This window comes from Molossus molossus, unplaced genomic scaffold (assembly GCF_014108415.1).
Source record: "Molossus molossus isolate mMolMol1 unplaced genomic scaffold, mMolMol1.p scaffold_m16_p_16, whole genome shotgun sequence".
Taxonomy (NCBI): domain Eukaryota; kingdom Metazoa; phylum Chordata; class Mammalia; order Chiroptera; family Molossidae; genus Molossus; species Molossus molossus.
In genome coordinates, this window is record NW_023425351.1 from 38,140,555 (window position 1) to 38,160,481 (window position 19,927).

At 35.6% G+C, this 19,927-nt stretch overlaps 1 protein-coding gene across 6 annotated transcripts in view; it reads right to left on the bottom strand.

Moving 5' to 3' along the window:
• VIRMA (vir like m6A methyltransferase associated) overlaps nt 1–19,927 on the bottom strand; it is a 69,621-nt gene that overhangs the window by 42,296 nt on the left and 7,398 nt on the right. For 4 of the 6 annotated variants that reach the window (XM_036263867.1, XM_036263866.1, XM_036263868.1 and 1 more), the window contains exons 2-6: nt 16,899–17,014; nt 10,389–10,475; nt 9,263–9,311; nt 7,650–7,818; nt 1,610–1,732 (exon numbers count right to left, since the gene is read on the bottom strand). In XM_036263867.1, coding sequence (XP_036119760.1) covers nt 1,610–1,732; nt 7,650–7,818; nt 9,263–9,311; nt 10,389–10,475; nt 16,899–17,014 — 544 coding nt within the window. Of the gene's footprint in view, nt 1–1,609; nt 1,733–7,649; nt 7,819–8,746; nt 8,853–9,262; nt 9,312–10,388; nt 10,476–16,898; nt 17,015–19,927 lie in introns of those variants that run through there. The other 2 variants (XM_036263869.1, XM_036263871.1) reach the window with 2 other exon arrangements.

Genomic DNA, 19,927 nt, shown 5'->3' on the forward strand with positions numbered 1-19,927 from the left:
ATTAATTTGTTCTCTGTATCTATAGGTTTATTTTTAGATTCCACATATAAGTGAAATCATACAGTATTTGTTTTCCTCTGACATTTCATTTAGCATATGAAGTAATATGCTACCCACTGATACCCTCCTAGGTCCATCCATGTTGTTGCAAGTAGTAAGATTTCATTCTTTTTTATGGCTGAGTAATATTCCACTGTATATATGTACCACCTCTTTATCCATTTGTCTATCAATGGACACCTAGATTGCTTCTGTATCTTGGCTGCAATAAACAAGGGGTGCAAACGTCTTTTCAAATTAGTGTTTTAAATTTTTTTGGCTAAATACCCAGAAGTGGAACTGTCGAGTCATATAGTAGTTCTATTTTTAATTTTTTGAGGAACTTCCACACTGTTTTGCATAGTGACTAATTTACATTCCCAATGACTGGATGAGAGTTCCCTTTTCTCCACATCCTCACCAACACTTGTTGTTTGTTGATTTACTGATTAACACATACTGACAGGTATGAAGTAATAGCTCATTTTGATTTAATTTGCATTCACCTGGTGATTAGAGATGATGTACATCTTTTCATATGTCTATTGGACATCTCTATGTCCTTTCTGGAAAAACATCTATTCAGGTCTTCAAGGCAGGTTACTTTTTAAAAATATGTTGTTATTGTTTTGAAAGAGAGATAAAGGGAGACAGAGATATCAATGTAAGAAACATTGATCAGCTGCCTCCTTCACACCCCCTACTGGGGATTGAGTCTGCAACACAGGCATGTACCCTGACTGGGAATCGAACTGGGACCTCAGTCCATGGGACAACGTTCAACCCACTGAGCCACACGGGATGGGCCAAAGATTATTTTAATAGTTTAAATAACATGAGGCAGCAGGATTATATTGCAATTACTTAATGACATTTTAAATGATTTAACTTATACTTTTAAAAAGCTTGCTTTTTGAAAATATTAACAGTATACACTGCACATCTTTCTATAGCCAAAATTAATCAAGTATACTATTTTATATTCTAATACCATAAACTAGTCCTTTTCTTTTTATCTATTAAGTATGCAGACTTTTATCTCTTCCAATACATAGTGCTTATTTTTACTGGTACTCTTCTGTACATAACACTATATAACACTATAGCACATTAACACTTCATTTTCAAAGCAATGTTGGTACAACTTCAAATGAATTAACTTTTTTTTTTTTTTTTAAATAAGTTCAGCCTGGCCGGTGTGGCTCAGTGGCTGGGCATCAACCTATGCACCGAGAGTTTGACAGTTTGATTTCTGGTCAGGACACATGCCCAGGTTATGGGCCCAATCCCCAGTGACCAGTCAATTTTCTCTCTCAATGATGTTTCTCTCTCTCTCTCCCTCTCCCTTCTTCTCTCTCTCTCTCTCTCTCAAATCAATTTTTTTTTTTAAATCTATAAAAAATAAGTTCATATGCCAACAGAAAAATACAAGGAATTACTGTACAATAAGAAAGCGGAAGAAGCATTCATCAAGACTTGATTATTAGCATCTAATCTTTTTTCTTTACTCAAAAAGCACTATTAACATTAATCCAGAGGGTTAAAAAACTAGCACTGATATTATTTGTACCTGGCAAAGGCATAGGATCATCTTCATCATCATCGGGAGGAGGGGGTCCTGGTGGAGTTCTTGGTCCCCTTGGCTGTGGTCTTGGAGGGCTTCCATTAAACTGATCTTCTTTCTCCCCATCAACTAGAGTTTCATTAGAGATAGAAAAAGAACTTTCAAGTTATTGAAGTATAGAGAAATAAATGCCTAACAAAAATACTATTCATGATTTGAGTTTTTCATCTTTAGCATTTATTGATCAACTTTTCTGTCCTGATGTCTAGCAGAAATTTTGCTAATTTATATTAATGAAAGTTAGAATTTCTGATTTCCCACATACCAAAATATAATGTATATACTCTTGGGCATTATCCCAGAGAAATATTTATTTTCCTGCAGGAAGGTATATATGAATGCTCATACCAGCTTTATGTGCAACAATCAAAAACTGAAAACTACCTAAATATCCTTCAATAATTGCTGGTTAACTAGACTATGATACATTTAAACAATGTAATATTATTCAGCAATGAAAAAGAATGAACTATTGATACATGCAACAAAGTAGATGAACCTCAAATTAATTATGCTGAATGAAAAAAGCCAAGCTCAAAAAGATACCTACTGCATGAATACATGTATATAACATTCATGAAGTATATAATTATAGAGACAGAGAACAGATTAGTGGTTGCCAAAGGTTAGGGATGGGTGAAATGGGTATGCCTATAAAGGGGTAACGCCAGGGAATCTTGTGGTACAAAGTTTCTTTGTTTTTTTTGTTGTTGTTGTTGATTTTAGAGAGAGAGGAAGGGAAAGGGGGAGATGGAAACATCAATGAGAGAGAACATTGACTGGCCACCTCTGCTGCCCCTCGCTGGGGATTTGGCCCATAATCTGGGCACATGCCCTGACCAGAAATCAAACCAGCAACCTCTTGGTGCATGGGTCGACACTCAACCACTGAGCCACACAGGCCGGGCCAAGTTTCTTGATTGTGGTGGTGAAAGGCCAGATATGACATAAAATCGCATACAGCAACACACACACACACACACACACACACACGATGGAAATTTGAACAAGCCCCACAGATTGTACTGATACCAATTTTCCTGTTTTGACGTAAAAAGTATTAGCACTTGGGGAAGCTGAGGAAGAGTGCAGAGAACATTCCTGTACATTTCTCCTTGTAAACTCTTAGACATCTATAATTACATCAAAATAAAAAATTGAAAACATACAATTTTACAGTAAAGTCAGTAAATCCAACAAAATTTCAGAGTAGCTCCTATATGTCAGGCATGGTGATTAAACTAAAGACAATAGCAAAGATCAATGAAACTAAGATCTGGTTCTTTGAAAATCTAAACTAAACAGACAAACCTTTAGCTAGACTCACCAAGAAAAAAAGAAAGAGAATTCAAATAAATAAAATAAAAAATAAAAGAAGAAACATTACAACTGATACCACAGAAATATACAGATAGAGACTACTATGAAAAAATAATATACAAACAAACTGAACAACCTAGAAGAAATGGACAAACAGAAACATACAATCCACAAAGACTGAAATATGATAAAATGGAAAACCTGAACAGACCAATTATTAGTAAGGAGATTGAAATTGAGATTGAACAAGAGTCCAGGACCAGAGAGCTTTACTACCAAATATTCAAAGAAGAATTAATACTGGGTGGGAAAACAGGAACATCTATAATAGTGTCAATAATAAAAATAAATTTAAAAATAAATAAAAAAGGAAGTATAAATGAAAAAAAAAAAGGATTAATACCAATCCTTCTCAAACTCTTCCAAAATACAAAAGAGGAGTAAACCCTTCCAAACTCATTTTACAAGGCCAGAATTACCTTGACACCAAAACCAGACAAGGATGCCACAAGAAAAGAAAATTACAGGCCAATATCCCTGATGAATATAGATGTAAAAATTCTCAAAAAAGTATTAGCAAACCAAATTCAACAATACAATAATACATTAAAAGGATAAATATACCATGATCAAGTGGGATTATCCTGGAGATGCAAGGATGGTTCAACACCTCAAATCAATCAATATGATACACCACATTAACAAAATGAAAGATAATCATATAATCAGCCCTGGCCGGGTGGTTCAGTTGGTTGGAACATTGTCCTGTACAACAAAAGGTTGGGGGTTTGATTACCAGTCAGGGTACATGCCTAGGTTGCAGGTTTGATCCCTGGTCAGGGTGTCTACGGAGGCAACAAATCGATGTTTCTCTCACACTGATGTTTCTATCTCTGTCTCTGTCTTTCTCTCTCCAATCAATAAACATACCCTCAGGTGAGGATAAAAAAAAAACAGTAATTCTCTTTTAAAAAAACTCATACAGCTCTGGCCGGTTTGGCTCAGCGGTTGGAGCATCGGCCTGCGGACCAGAGAGTCCCAGGTTCAGTTCCTGCTAGGGGCATGTACCAAAGGAAAAAAAAAAACTCATATAATCATCTCAATAGATACAGGAAAAGTGTTTGGCAAAATTCAACACCCATTTATTATTAAAAATCTCAACAAACTGGGTATAGAAAGAACATACTTCAACATAAGAAAAGCCATATATAATAAGCCCATGGCTTACGTCATACTCAACAATAAAAATCTGAAAGCTTTTCTTCTAAGATCAGAAACAAGCCCAGCCAATGTGGTTCAGTGGATTGAGTGTTGTCCCATGGACTAAGAAGTCCCGGTTCGATTCCCAGTCAGGGCACATGCCTGGGTTGCTGACTCAATCCCAAGTTGGGGGTGTGCAAGAGGCAGCTGATCGATGTTTCTCTCTCACAATGATGTTTCTCTCTCTCTCTCCCTTCCTCTCTTGCTAAAAAAATCAATAAAAGCACATTAAAAAAAAAAAAAGAATACAAGGATGCACAATTACACCACTTTCATTTACCACAGTATTGAAAGTCCTAGCCACAGCAGTTAGGCAATAAAAGAAAAGGCCTACAAACTGAAAACAAAGAAGTAAAACCGTCACTATTTGCAGATGATATATTTAAACAGAAAACCCTAAAGACTCCATCAGAAAACTGCTGGAACTAATAAATGAGTTCAGTAAAGTTGAAAGGTACAAAATCAATACCAAAACATCCATTGGGTTTATATATAAAAACAATAAACTATCTAGAAATAAATTTAACCAAGGAGGTAAAGGACCGGTATACAGAAAACTACAAGATATTAAATGAAAGAAATTGAAGACACAAATAAATGGAAAGATATTCTGTGCTCATGGACTGGAAGAATTAATATTGTAAAAATGTTTGTAACAGCCGTGGCCGGTTTGGCTCAGCGGTTAGAGCGTTGGCCTGTGGTCCGAAGAGACCCAGGTTCTGTTCCCACTAAGGGTGCGTACCTTGGTTGCAGTTTTTTCCCGGCCCTGGTTGGGTCGTGTGGGTGGCAACCACTCGATGTGTCCCTTTCACGTCGTTGATGTTTCTCTCTCTCTCCCTCTCCCTCCCACTCTATCTGATCAAAATATCGAAAAATGATCTCAGGTGAGGATAAAAAAAGAAATGTTTGTAACATCCAAAGCAATCTACAGATTCAATGCAAACCCTATTGAAAGTACAATGGTATTTTTCTCAAAATAAAACAAGGAATCCTAAAATTTGTAAGAAACTACAAAACACCCAGAATAGCAAAAGCAATCTCAACAAAACAAACAAACAAAAACAAAACTGGAAGAATCACATCCCCTGATTTCAAACTACTATTATACAAAGCTATGGTAATTAAAAACAGTTTGATATCGGCCTAAAGTAAGATATATAGATCAATAAAAAGCTCAGAAATAAACCAACACAAAAATGGTCCATTAATTTACAACAAAGGAGCCAAGAATACACTATGGGAAAGTATCTTCAACAAATGATTCTGGAAAACTGGACAGCCATAGCAAAAAAAAATGAAACTGTACCACCATCTTAAACCATACACTTGGCCCTCGTCTATCGCGGTTAATCAGTTCCAGACTCTATCGCGATAAATAAATTTCCGCAAAGTAGGATTCTCTATTTATATACAGTAGTCCCTCACCACTTCACGCTACAACTTTCGTGGCTGCACAAATTTTTCAAATTTGAGAAAACCACAATAGAGTGAAGCCACGAGAGTCAAAGTGCAAAGTGGCAAGGGACAACTGTATAAAAAAGTTAACTCAATGGATTGAAGATTTGAACATGCCCTGGCCGTGTGGTTCAATTGGCTGGAGCATCGTCCTGTACACCAAAAGGTCGTGGGTTCAATCCCCAGTCAAGGCACATACAGCAAGCAACTGACTGGTGTTTCTCTCTCATATGACTGTTCCTGTCTCTCTAAAATCAATAAAAACATATCCTCGGGAGAGGATTAAAAAAAAAAAAAAAAAGCCCTGGCCAGTTTGGCTCAGTGGTTAGAGTGTCGGCCTGCAGTACAGAGAGACCCGGGTTCGGTTCCCGCTAAGGGCACATACCTCGGTTGCAGTTTGTCCCCGGCCCTGGTTGGTCGTGCGGGTGGCAGCCACTCGATGTGTCCCTTCACATCGATGTTTCTCTCTCTCTCTCTTCCTCTCTCTCCCTCCCGCTCTATCTGAACAAAAAAAAAATGTCCTCGGGTGAGGATAAAAAAAAAAAAAAAAAAAAGACAAACATAAGACCTGAAACCATAAAACCACTAAAAGAAAACATAGGTGGTACGCTCCTTGACATAGGTCTTAGAGAAGATTTTTTATTCCTTTATTAATTTTGAGAGAGAGAGGAAGGGAGAGGGAAAGAGAGAAAGAAACATCGATGAGAGAGAACAGAACATCAACTGGCTGCCTCCTGCATGCCCCACACTGGGGGATCGGACCCACAACCTGGGCATGTGCCCTGACCGGAAATCAAACTGGCAACCTCTTGGTGCATGGGTTGATGCTCAGCCACGTAGCCACACCAGCCAAGCTTAGAGAAGATTTTTAAAAATCTAACACCAAAGCAAAAGCAACAAAAGCAAAAATAAACAAATGGGTCTACATCAAATTAAAAAGCTTCTGTACAGCAAAGGAAACCATCAACATAAACAGGCAACCTACTAAATGGGAGAAACTATTTGTAAATCATGTATATGATAGGTAGCTAAAATCCAAAATATATAAAGAACTCATATAACTCAACAGTGAGAAAACAAACGATCCATTAAAAGAAATGGGCAGAAAATCTAAATAGACCTTTTTCCAAAGAAGACATATAGATGGCCCACAGACACATGAAAAGATGTTCAACATCACAAGTCATCAGGGAAATGCAAATCAAGCCTACAATGAAATATTACCTCACACTTGTTGGAATGTCTATGATAAAAAAAGACTAGAAATAACAAGTGTTGGCAAGAACGTGGAGAAAAGAATGTACACTGTTGGTGAGAACGTAAATTGGTACAGCCCTACTATGAAAACAGTAAGAAGCCCTGGCCAGTTTTGCTCAGTGATTAGAGCATCGGCTCTCAAACTGAAAGGTCATGGGTTTGATTCCCAGTCAAGGGCACAAACCTGAAAGTTCCATCCCCGGCCCCAGTCCGGGTCATATGGGAAGCAACCAATCGATGTGTCTCTCTCACATGTCAATGTTTCTCTCTCTCTCTTTCTCCCTCCCTCCCTCCCATTTCATCTGAAAAAAAAAATCAATAGAAAAATATCCTCAGGTGAAAATTAAAAAAAAATGACTATTCCAAAAATATATACCAAATTTACTATCACTGTTCAATTCTTTCAGAGATAATTTTGATAGTAACCATGAGTAACCACTAGATTACATTATCATTTACGTATTTTAAATTTTGAAAACCTCAGGTCAATTTAAAAAGCATTCTAGGAAAGCAGAGGAAGAAAATAAAATGAAACCATTTCAACATAAAAAGAAACTCTCATAGGAAAGATTGGAGATTGAAATACCTTGTCAAGTCTTAAGCAAGGTTTGAAAGGTAGAAGAGCTCTTTGAATTATCTTTTCTGCTATTATGAATATAAATGTCACTAACAGAAGCAAATTTAAAATTCTCACCATGTTTTGGATTCTTTTTCAAACTTGGCTGTGGTTGAGGAGGTGGTGGAGGTGGAGGTGGTGGTGGTGGAGAGTCTCGGTCATGACTTATCACTCTATCCACTGATCCATATATTGCCAGTGTCAGACAATTATACCAGCCTCTTAGCACCAAACCATCAGTATTCACCTGATTTTTTAGGGGAAAATATCTTTCAAATTAATGTTTTAACATGCTAGAAGTAAAGTGATATCACATTACCTTGTGGTTCAACTAGTCTTTAAAAGTATGCTGAAAATGCAAAGGTCAATACTGGTGAAAATTCACACAGAGGCACAGCTTTTATATGGTCCTCCAGAGGTACCACTCTTAACCCTGTCTCAAGACTGTCCCCAGTCCTACACTTTATGTCAACCCTGTTCAAAAAGCATAACCAGATTCCCAACCAAGGAAATAGAAATGAGAATGAAATTAAGTGGGAATTACTGCCAATTAATGAATTAAATCCCAATAATTACAGGGGTCATGAAGATACACAAAAATTTAATTGTGCCCAGTCTCAACAGTTATGAAGTCCATAAAATTATATAGCATTCTTTTTACATGCCCAACTCAAACATGCAGGTAGTATTTTATGTTCCCATATTGTACTTAAAAAGCATTAAAGAAATTGTTTTTGCAAAACTTCTCTAAAAAGATCAAAGACTTTAACAATGCCATTAACCTTCGATACTTTCTTAAAAAATAAAAATAATAATTTTTTCCAGAACTTATCTACATTAATTCCTCTATCTTCACAATAACTATGAGAAGTAGTCAGAGCAAATATTATCAACAAATAAGAAAATCAGGATTGTCAGAAGAAGAACCTGGACTAGCGCCTGACTTCTGAGTTCTCTTCACACTCCTTCTAGAGGTATAATAAAGAACGAATTATTATTTTCCTTGCTAAGGCTAGCAAACTAGTAAAGGGAAACTGGGACAAGAAGGCTCAAGGACTATGCCTAGGGATTGACAGATTCTAAATAGAAATCCAATCAGAAGGAAGATAAAGAAATAAGGAAAAAAAAAATTTTCATTTCAACAGGATGCAGAGGATTAAATACCCATAACCCACCAAAAACAAACAGCATGCTGAGTAGTCCCAATTTATATCACAATTATTTTTGGATTTAAGATCTTCCATGATTCAGATCTAGATGCTTCTAGAATGACACGTGGTAAAACCAGGGAAAAAAAGGCATACCTTTGATATGAAAGGAAGAAATATAAAATATGTATTTTTTTAGGAAACCTTAACCAAAGCACAATAGTGTCTAATAATTTACTTGCCTATCATCTTATGAACTTGCCCACCTAAATGTAAAAAGGGAAAGTACAGATGCTGACCTCTTAAGTATAAAATTAGGAGAAGAAAGAGCTTTATAGGTTGAGAATGACATTACAATATCCTTGCTTCATTTTAAAATAGTTTCTGGATACAAGAGGAAACAGACAAGAAATGATGATATTCTGCAGAACTAGAAATCAAATAAGCTGGTATTCTGCATCACTAGTTTATTTGGAACTAAAACTCTGAATGGAGGGGAAAACAAACAGTAGTAACAAGTTGAAAACTGACTCCCACAATTACCTTTGAGTTGGGTCTAAAGATGATGGAAGTATTTTCATCATATTCCAGGCTGCCAAAACAGTAGGAATAAATATATAGGTTCAAACACTGAATATCACAGTTCATGTAGAAGTCTTTTTAGTTTCATATATTTTAATAAAATCATTCTAAATTTCCATTTTGATTTAATAAACTACAAAGTTTGGGTTTTATTTACTCCCCACAAAATGTTACTTTTTAAAAAGTATAAAACAAACCCACTAGAGATTCTGATATAATTGATTTGGGGGTGAGTGTGAGTATCGTTATTTTTTTAAAAGCCTCCCAAGTAATTCTAATGTACAGCCAGAGTATAGAACCACAGAATTATAGTCTTCAAAAATGTACTATACTGGGACCAAAATTAAAGCAAAGCACCTATTTTTATCAAGTAGGTACTGACATAAGAAAAACATTTTATAATATTAAAAATTAGGTGCTTCAGATGATCAAGCTTCCGATCATTTAAAATAAAAGGTTAAATTATCAATATAATTTAATAATAAATGAGTAGAATCATTGAAAGAATAAGTCTAAAAAACTGTTAATTCCTGATAGACATGAAAATTTTTCCATTTTTAATCTGCCTTTTAAAAATTTTCTTTTTAATAAATGAATTATAAATAAACCCATTTAATGGTCAATTAATTTGCAGATATCGAAACAACTAATTTTAATAATACCTATTATGTTTTAAATAATCCAAAAAGGAGTTATCTAGTAACAAAATTCTCATTTTACAAAATGTGACTGTGGAATTTTAAACTATGCAATAGTGTGATATAAAAGATAGACAAAACATTAGCTCTCAATTTACTTACACAGTTTTTTAATAAGAATCGAACAGCGATCTTTTCCAAATTAGGTTATTATCAAATAATCATATGCATAAGAAAAGACTACACCCATTAAAAGCAAACAAAAGACAGCTAATGTTTCACAATGAAAATTTTATTTTGTAAATAAACTCAACACTGTCTTAAAAGCATGTCATGTCATTTCTTTAATACTGCCAACTAATAAAATTAAACCCTGAGTTCTTGAGTCTACCACCAAATATATCCTTTCTTCTATCTAAATAATGAAAAGGTTTCTAGTAGGTACATACCTTCCCAATCTATCGAAAACGGGGGCACTTGGTTTGCTTACATTGTTAAAGAATAAATCTAACTGAAATGTATGCGGAGATGTCTCCCTGTGAACAAAACAAAATTGAAATGTCAGACTTTACAATAAACAGTTCCTAAATTAAGACCAAAAAGAAAAGTAAATACAAATTTACGATCAATTCTAGAATAATAAAATTATATAGTTAATTATAATACTTTCTGTAATTTTATTCACATTCAATTCTCAAGTAATATTATTTTAAAATTTTTAATCATGTATCTTTTGCCTACTTCTTGGACCATTCAAAAACACCTAAATATTTAAAAATTTAATCTATGTTAAAAGCAAATTCTTATTGCCCTGGCCAGTTTGGCTCAGTGGTTGGAGCATCGGCCTGCAGACCAGAGAGTCCTGAGTCCTGGGTTTGGTTCCCACTAGGGGCACGTATCAAAAAAAAAAAAGCAAATTCTTATTATCTGTGGTATCTAATTTTCTAATTCTTTATACCATTATTTTCTTTCATTAACAACAACAACAACAAATCAGAAGTTAACTAACTTCAAATTGTATATTATAATTACAATTTGATTTCAACTTAATCCACATTAATACAAAACTATAATAATTTTATTTATACATTCACTGGTTGAATCTTATATGTGCCCTAACCAAAGATCAAACCCACAACCTTGGTGTATTGGGATGACACTAACCAGCTGAGTTACCTCAACAGGACCTAAAACTAGTATAATTTTAGCATCAGGTTTTAAATGGTGACTTAAAACCTAAATTGAAATTTTCATAGCAGAAATTTATACAAATATTCTTATTTCTTTTGTAGATTTACACAGGTAAGACTAAAGCCTATTTAATTTGCATTAGAATGAAATCTTGTTATACTTGATATATACTTCACCGTTAGCTAAAATTCCTTAGGCTGAACTAAAATCTTGATTTTAAACACTGAATGCTTTGTTGTTTATTTACAAAAAATCCAAATGGTAAAAAGTGTAATGCCCAAAGTACTATCATAGACTTTCCCTTACGCACTCTGGCAAACATACATACAAGTATAATCATTCTGAAAGACAATCACGGCAATAAAATTCATGGGTCTGAGACCCTTACGCACTCTGGCAAACATACATACAAGTATAATCATTCTGAAAGACAATCACAGCAATAAAATTCATGGGTCTGAGAAAACATTCACACCCTGGCCGGTTTGGCTCAGCGATTAGAGCGTTGGCCTGTGGTCCAGAAAGACCCGGGTTCAGTTCCCACTAAGGGCATGTATGTACCTTGGTTGCAGTTTGTCCCTGGCCCAGGTTGGGTCATGTGGGTGGCAACCACTCGATGTGTCCCTCTCACGTCGATGTTTCTCTCTCTCATTCTCACTCCCACTCTATCTGAACAAAATATGGAAAAATGTCCTCGGGTAAGGATAAAAAAAAAAAGAAAAGAAAAGAAAATATTCACACCATTAAAACCAGAAATACTTGCCCTGGATGGTGTGGTCAGGGGTTAGAGCATCGGACCTTGCATGGAAGGGTCTCAGGTTCGATTCCTGGTCAAGGGTAAGAATGTGGGTTGCAGGTTTGATCACCTGCCCAGTAGGGGCAAGTGCAAGAAGCAACCAATTGATGTGTCTCTCTCACATCGATGTTTCTCTCCCTCCCTCTCCCTTCCATTCTCTTTAAAAAAAAAAAAAATCAATGGAAAAATATCCTTGGATGAGGATTAACTAAAACAACAAAAAAATTCAACCAGAAACTTTTTTCTAGAAAGTGTTTCTATGGAAACACTGATATGCAAACAAAGATGTTTTTCCAAGAGAATGTTTATTACATTATTATTTGTAATTTGAAAACTAAAAGCTATCTAATGGTCATCACATGAAGAACTAGCCAAATAAGTCACAGTAAAGTCATTCATTACATTATACAGCCATTAGAAATCATATTTTCAAGTAAAACTGAATGATGTGAAAGTACTCCTCCTGACAAAATGTTAAATGAAATAAAAGAATACACAGAATAGTATACATTGGCATCAGAGTAGCATCATACATTTATTTAGCTTACCGGAATTCAACAATATGTGCTCAGCAATCTAGTCTCTCCCTCCTATCCTTCCTCTTGAAACTAGTCCCTGGCCTCAACATCTCAAAGAAAGGGGAAAGGGCTGAAAAGTAAATTCTTTACTTTTGAGGCATCAAAGGCTCAGGTCCTGGGCACAGAAAAGTGATTTAAAGAATCACTGGCTCCCTGGCCAGTTTGGCTCAGCAGTTGAGCGTCGGCCTGTGGACCACAGAGTCTCGGGTTCGGTTCCTGCTAGGGGCACGTTCAACAACAACAACAACAAAAAGAATCACTGCACTAGACTTTCTTCTTAAAACGTGTTGATTCAAACCTAACCTTGAGTAACATATTTAATGCATAAAAATATTTTAGGCATTTATTTGTAAAAATGGGATTATATCACACATACTATTCTGACATCTACATTTTTTAAAGGAAAAAAAACAAACAAACATAAGAGTAGCATTGACATTTCCCTATGTTTATACAAACAGAGATCTAACTTGACCCTTCTGAACCGTGGCATTGTTTCTATATTAGTTATCACAAACTTGGTGGCTAAAAGTAACGTACCACATCTACAAAAAGTAACATACTACATATGCAAACCCACACATACATTAAAAAGCACAATGCATCAAATGTTAGGATTCTCTCAGGACAGAGGGATTATAAGGATTTTAATTTAACCTATACAATTCTGAATTTTATAATTAGAAAAAACACTTGTAAAGTATGTTGCACAAATATCATTTGATCTATAACATTACTTTCAACCTTGAGATGTCAGGCTTCCTGACATCTTACATTTGTCTAACTGAATTAAGATTTCATTTTACTATTTTATAACATAGTATATAAAGTTGTTTCTGACAATTTCATATTTAGAATTATTAAAACATGAACAGCCATTCACCCCCAAGAATGGCAAAAAAAAAGGAGATAAGAGGGAAAATGTTACAAATACTCTTACACACTGTAGCCATTGGTAGAGATCCAATTGGCCTACTCTGGTATCCAGCCTCTGAAATGGCCCCCAAAGAACCTGCTTCCTGATATTCACACCCTTGTGTAGTCCTCCCTCCCCCCCCCCCCACAATATACCAGTAGACTATGTAACCAACAAAATATAGTAAAAGGGACAGTATGTCACTTCTGATATTAATTTATAAAACACCCTGACTTTCTTTCTGGACATGCTCTCTCACTCTTGGATTATTCAACTCTTAAAGACTCCAAGAGAGGATCTCCTGGCAAGGAACTGAAATCTCCTGCCAACAGCCATGTGAGTAAACTGCGAAGCAAATTCTCCAGCCCTAGTCAAATCCTTGGACTCTGCAGCCGGGTCCGTATCTTGACCATAACCTCACAAGAGAATTTGAGCCAACTAGGCTATTCTCAGGTTCCTGACCCTCAAAAATAGTGTGAGATAATAAATATTTTAGGCTGCTAAACTCACTTAATTTGTTATGCAGCAATAGATAGCTAATAGACTTCTCTTAACCAAAAGCAATATAATTAAAGTAGACTGCAGGATACACTACCATTACTCCTTTCCCATTCTATACATATCTCTCTTTATAAGAAAAGTAGGAAGAAATTATAAAAAATATGAGTTTTTATTTCCTTAAACATAGAAAAAGGATATGAAGTCAATCATAATGATCTTTCAGTATAAACATTAAACATTCTTTTTTTTGTTCAGATAGAGTGGGAGGGGGAGAGAAAGAGAGAGAAACATCGATGTGAAAGGGACACATCGAGTGGTTGCCACCTGCACGACCCAACCAGGGCCGGGGACAAACTGCGACAGAGGCCCGCGCCCTTAGCGGGAACTAAACCCGGGTCTCTCTGGACGACAGGCCGATGCTCTAACCGCTGAGCCAAACCGGCCAGGGCTACATTAAACATTCTTATTGCTTTGTTTTGCACATTTAACTTTTGAATGACCTGAAAATATTTGAAGATTTTACATCTACTTCTACAAATAACCAGCTATTCTCACAATTATGAAAAAACAAGTCCTTAAATTTGAATGTATACCATAACACTTACCACTAAGTAGCTGATTTAACTCATTCACATAATAGAAAATGAGCTATCACAGCAAGCACACAATGAAATGTGGTAAGTTTAATACTTATACAATAAGTTAAAAACTCATAGTTATATTTATTATGTATATTCCTGTTTCCATGACCAAAATTTAGTTTATATTTCCAATTCATGTAATTAAAATCAAGATGATGATGAATATTCATGTTACAACAATAATCAAATTTCTGTTTCATGTCAGTTGTTACAAAGTTATCAACAACTCCATGTCAGTGACCATGTCTTACATTTTGTTTATTACCCACAGAGTCTAAAAAAAGCATCAAATAACAACTTGCTAAGTACAACTAATGGCTAATGTGAAGCTACATAATTTTTAAAAGACACAGGTACCAGGCTAAGAAGATCATCAGTAAGTCAGGAAAACAGATTACTATAAAATATTAAAATAAAATGTAACTATATAATAAAACATATATTTCTAAATATTCAGATTAATTCTTATTTATTTTCAAGAAAAAAGGTTAAAAATACTTTATCTACTATATTATACCACCCTAGAATATTTTGGGAAATTATTATAAACCTATTTCCACTAATTAAAAAAAAGAAAAGAGCCCTGGCCGGTTTGGCTCAGCGGGCCTGCGGTCTGGAGAGACCCGGGTTCGGTTCCCGCTAAGGGCACGTACTTCGGTTGCAGTTTGTCCCCGGCCCTGGTTGGTCGTGCGGTGGCAGCCAGTCGATGTGTCCCTTTCACATCGATGTTTCTCTCTCTCTGTCTCTTCCTCTCTCTCCCTCCCACTCTATCTGTACAAAAAATGGAAGAATGTCCTCGGGTGAGGGGAAAAAAACAAAAAAAAGAAATGAAGGAAAAACAAATTTTTTTTTTAATCCTCACCAGAGGATATTTTTCCATTTATCTCAGATGGGGGGGGGGGGGAGAGAAACATCAATGTGAGAGAGACACATCAACAGGTTGCCTCCCACACAATCCCTTGGGTCAGGGATAAACCGCAACCGAGGTACATGCTCTTGACCAGAATCAAACCTGTGACTCTTCGGTCTACAGGCTGATGCGCTAACTGCTGAGCCAAACTGGCCAGGGCAAGAGAGAAAATTTTAATCTAGTACTTAGGTCAAATAATTACTCTTTTAAAGTTTATAATGACATAGGACTTATATAGAAAACCTAGAATCAATTTACAATGCAACATAAAGTTCTAGGGTGGTGGTTGTTGTTTTTTAACTTACAAAATATTACCTTAAAATTTTGCATGTTTCTTTTGATGTAGGACCAAGACCTTTGCTTTCAACTATAATAGGGATTACAAAGACCTGATAGCAAAATTTTTTAGTGGCTTGCTTTTAACAAGTGTTTCTAAAACATTAAATTGAACTTTCAGAGCAACACTTTTCACAATTAAAACGTTTTGGTTTATATAATATTTAACTGCCCGGCTGGTTTGGCTCAGCGGTTAGAGCTTCAGCTTGTGGACCAGAGAGTCTCAGGTTCGGTTCCCGCTAAGGGCACATACCTCGGTTTCAGTTTGTCCCCACCATGGTTGGGGTCGTGTGGGTGGCAACCTGTCAATGTGTCTCTCTCACATTGATGTTTCTCTCTCTCCCTCCCGTTCTATCTGAAGATGAATGCAAAAATGTCCTCAGGTGAAGATAAAAAATTATACATATATATACACACACATACACACACACACACACACACACACACACACACACAATATTTAACTAAATTACATAAGTCAAATAGCAAGGACAACTGGTATAAAGAGCTTTGGGAACAAACAACTGAGGCTTGGGAGGCATATAACTACTGGCAAGAGTCAAGCATGCAGAGGTTTTATAATCATTAATAAACGTTGAAATCTGTCAAAAGCTTTTGCTGCATTTATCAAGACCACCATGGAAGAGTTCTTATTTAGTCAGTACAGTGAATTACATTGACAGAATTTCTGAAGCTAAACCATCCTTACTTGATCCAATATTTGTACTACACTGATGGACTCAGTAATATGTTGTTTAGGAATTTTACATACTGTTCATAAGTAAAATGGATTTATAGTTAGTTATCTTTCCTTATGCTGTCCTTATCTGGCTTAAAGTAATACTAGCCTAATAAAATGAGTTGGGAAGTTTCCTCCTCTCTTTTTTTTCTAAAACTTGTAATAAAACATTAATTTTTCTTTCTTTGGAGAAGTAAAAAAGAATGTTTCTACTGAAACCTATATAATTTATTAACCAATGTCACCCCAATAAATTCAATAAAAATTTCAAAATTAAATTATCAAAAAACAAAAATATATTTCTATAAAAACCTTTAGTCAAAAATACTTTTAAAAGGATAGTTGACTTACCCATATGCTCTATTGTCAGGCAGGTTGCTGTGGGCTCTTACGCCTGGGGGTATGACTCGAACTTCATTGATATAAACCACACATGGAAATCGAACCACATCTATATGAGAACTTTGCTTTAAAAAGGAAGGATGGGAGAGAAGGACATACTATAAGTAAAATACTTAGTGAATTCAAAATTTATTCATCTTCGGGAAAAAATTACTCATCTTCAATTTGTTTCATTCAGAATGTTACAAATACTGCTTATTATTTAATAACCCCAGTGGCTTCTGCGTCAGTAGTGCCTTGTAATCAAAATATCATATTTCACCATTTAGGTACAGACTTGTTGAAGTAAACCCTCCCTGAAATTTAAAAAAGAAAAAAAAAACACACACAAACTAAGTTTATCATATTATAAGAAATGGATAGCATAAATTTAGTATATGCTTATTTCTTTGTATCATTTGACACAGGATCAAACAAATGAAGCTCTTATGATCAATAATTTTAAAAGAAAGCTTTCACACTGTTTTTGGACTATTTTATATAAACTTTTCCTAGCAATTAAGCCAGTCATCATTACCTAGAGGTCAAAGTTCATTATGAGAAGAATGGTTCACATTATTTGGATCTAGAAAGACCAAGTCTTCATGAAGTCTCTCTTGAAGCTGCAAAGAATATCATGCGTATCAATAGACCAAAAAATTGTTCAAGTTTGTCTTTCCTAACATATGACAGAGAACAACTTCCCAATTCTGCAATTTAAACTCAAAGATTATAATTAAATATATAGGGCATAGAAATCTTAATATAATATTTATTGGACGCCCATATTATGTGAATATTTTTTTCCTTAGTAAATAAAGACATATTTCGTATTGTTAAAAAAAAAAAAATGCTTTCACTCTCAAAGATATAAATGAAAAAGGATGAATGCAAAGTGAGTCTGATTGCTAGTTGTCTTCCAATATCCATTTTCCTCCTCCAGAATAGAAATCTGAACTGGACACAAGTAAACTAAACACTGGATTTTCCCATAATCCTGGGAAGCCAGTGTGAACATATGATTATTAAATTCTGGTAAATGGGATATAAATGAAAATGATATAAGTAACTCTGTGTCATGTCCTTAATGGGAAGGTTCAGACATCAGAAACTCTTTCCACCTGTTCTCCCAATATCCTGCTCCCTTTTTAGAACACAGAAGTTATGGTAAGCTATCATGAACAAAGAAGGCAATACCCTAAAGATGTCAGGAGAACAATACAGAAGAACCTAGAGCTGTCACATTAGCCCTAGAATACTTACAAACAGATTATTGAGAGAGAAAATCCTATCATCCAATCCACTATTATTTTGACTTTTGTGAAAGCAACTCAACTTATTATTACAAATATACTGTAGATATTCAACAAATACTACAATAGATTTATATAAAATAAGCATTTTTGCCTCAAACTTTGGTGCTATTTCCTTCCTGTAAGGAACTCCTCTACTTAAGAGGTCTATCTGGCTCTGGCCAGTTTGGCTCAGTGGTTGGAGCATTAGTTGGAGCATTGGCCTGTGGTCCAGAGAGACCTGGGTTCGGTTCCCGCTAGAGGCACATACCCCCCCACCCAAAGCAGTCTATTTACTAGTCATATGTTACTTAATGATGGGACTCATTCTGAGAAAGATGTCTTAGGTGACTTCATCATTGTGCCAATAGTTAGGGGCCATGATAAACAAGAGATTAAATGAAGCACAAGAGAAAATGATGCAACCAAGAGACAAATAAACACAAGATGTGTGAAGCTGCTGCTGGCATAACAGCACACTGTTTTTCAGTAAACTTTTTACAGGTAGAAAGAGAACACTCTAAAATAAAAAGTAGGATACTACAAGAACTATGACATTAGGTGACAGTAATTTTTCAGCTCCATTTTAATTGTATAATTTCATATACCTAGTTTGTCATTGACCAAAACGTTGTTATGCAGCATATGACTGTAAATAGAAGCTCCTTTACTGACATGGTTATAAATTCTCATTAATATTTTACAAAGGAAGCTTATCGATTCTATCCTCCTCCACCTGTCTGCCACTAATTAATGAGTGGTATTAGTAGTTATGGGACAGTCACTATGGACCTACAAAAATGAACTGAAGCTTTTTACAAATAGCCTTTCAAAAACCTATTTTGTTTATAAATATAAGATTTTCTTCTGAATTAGGTGCTACCGCTTTTATTCAATAATTATTTCTAAACATTTATTAAATGTCTATTATGTTCCAAGTTATACCAGGGTCCGTGGATACAAAGACAAGACAACCTCTGCCATTAAGGAACAATTTATTGTGGTAGACAAATAAATTGCTATGATACAGGATCACAGAGGTAACTATAAAAATTCAGAGGGGTACGCCCAGCCGGTGTGGCTCAGTGGTTGAGTATTGACTCATGCACCAAGAAGTCACCAGTTCGATTCCCAGTCAAGGCACATGCCCGGGTTGTGGGCCAAATCCCCAGTGAGGGCATGCAGGAGACGGCCAATCGATGTTCTCTCTCTCTTTCAAATCAATAAAGAAAAAAATAGAAAATTCAGAGGGGTGCTTACGTAACTCTGATTTGGGGGGGGGGGGGCGGGTCAGGGAAGGTTTCCCAAAAGAAGTAGAACCTGAGCTAATTAATTCTTCAAGGAAAACAATCAGTGAAAGAGAAGGAAAGAGCTTTCCAGACAAAAAAAGTATGCACAAAAGGAAAGCAAACAAGAAAGTATAAAGGTTAAGTAATTGCAAGTATAATTCACCATGGCTATAGGGCAAAATAGAATAGAATTGCAAGAAATAAGATTTTCATCCGCTGCCAAAAGCCAATTCCAAATCCAATATCTCCATCTAGGACCTCTGTCCTGAGCTCCAGACCACTATATTCAACAGTCAACTAGACATCTCCATTTGAATGTCCCTCTGGCACCACAAACTCAGCAAGCCCAAAACTCCTATATCAGTGATAGCATTACCATCCACACAATGGCCAAGACAGAAACCATTATTTTCCCTGG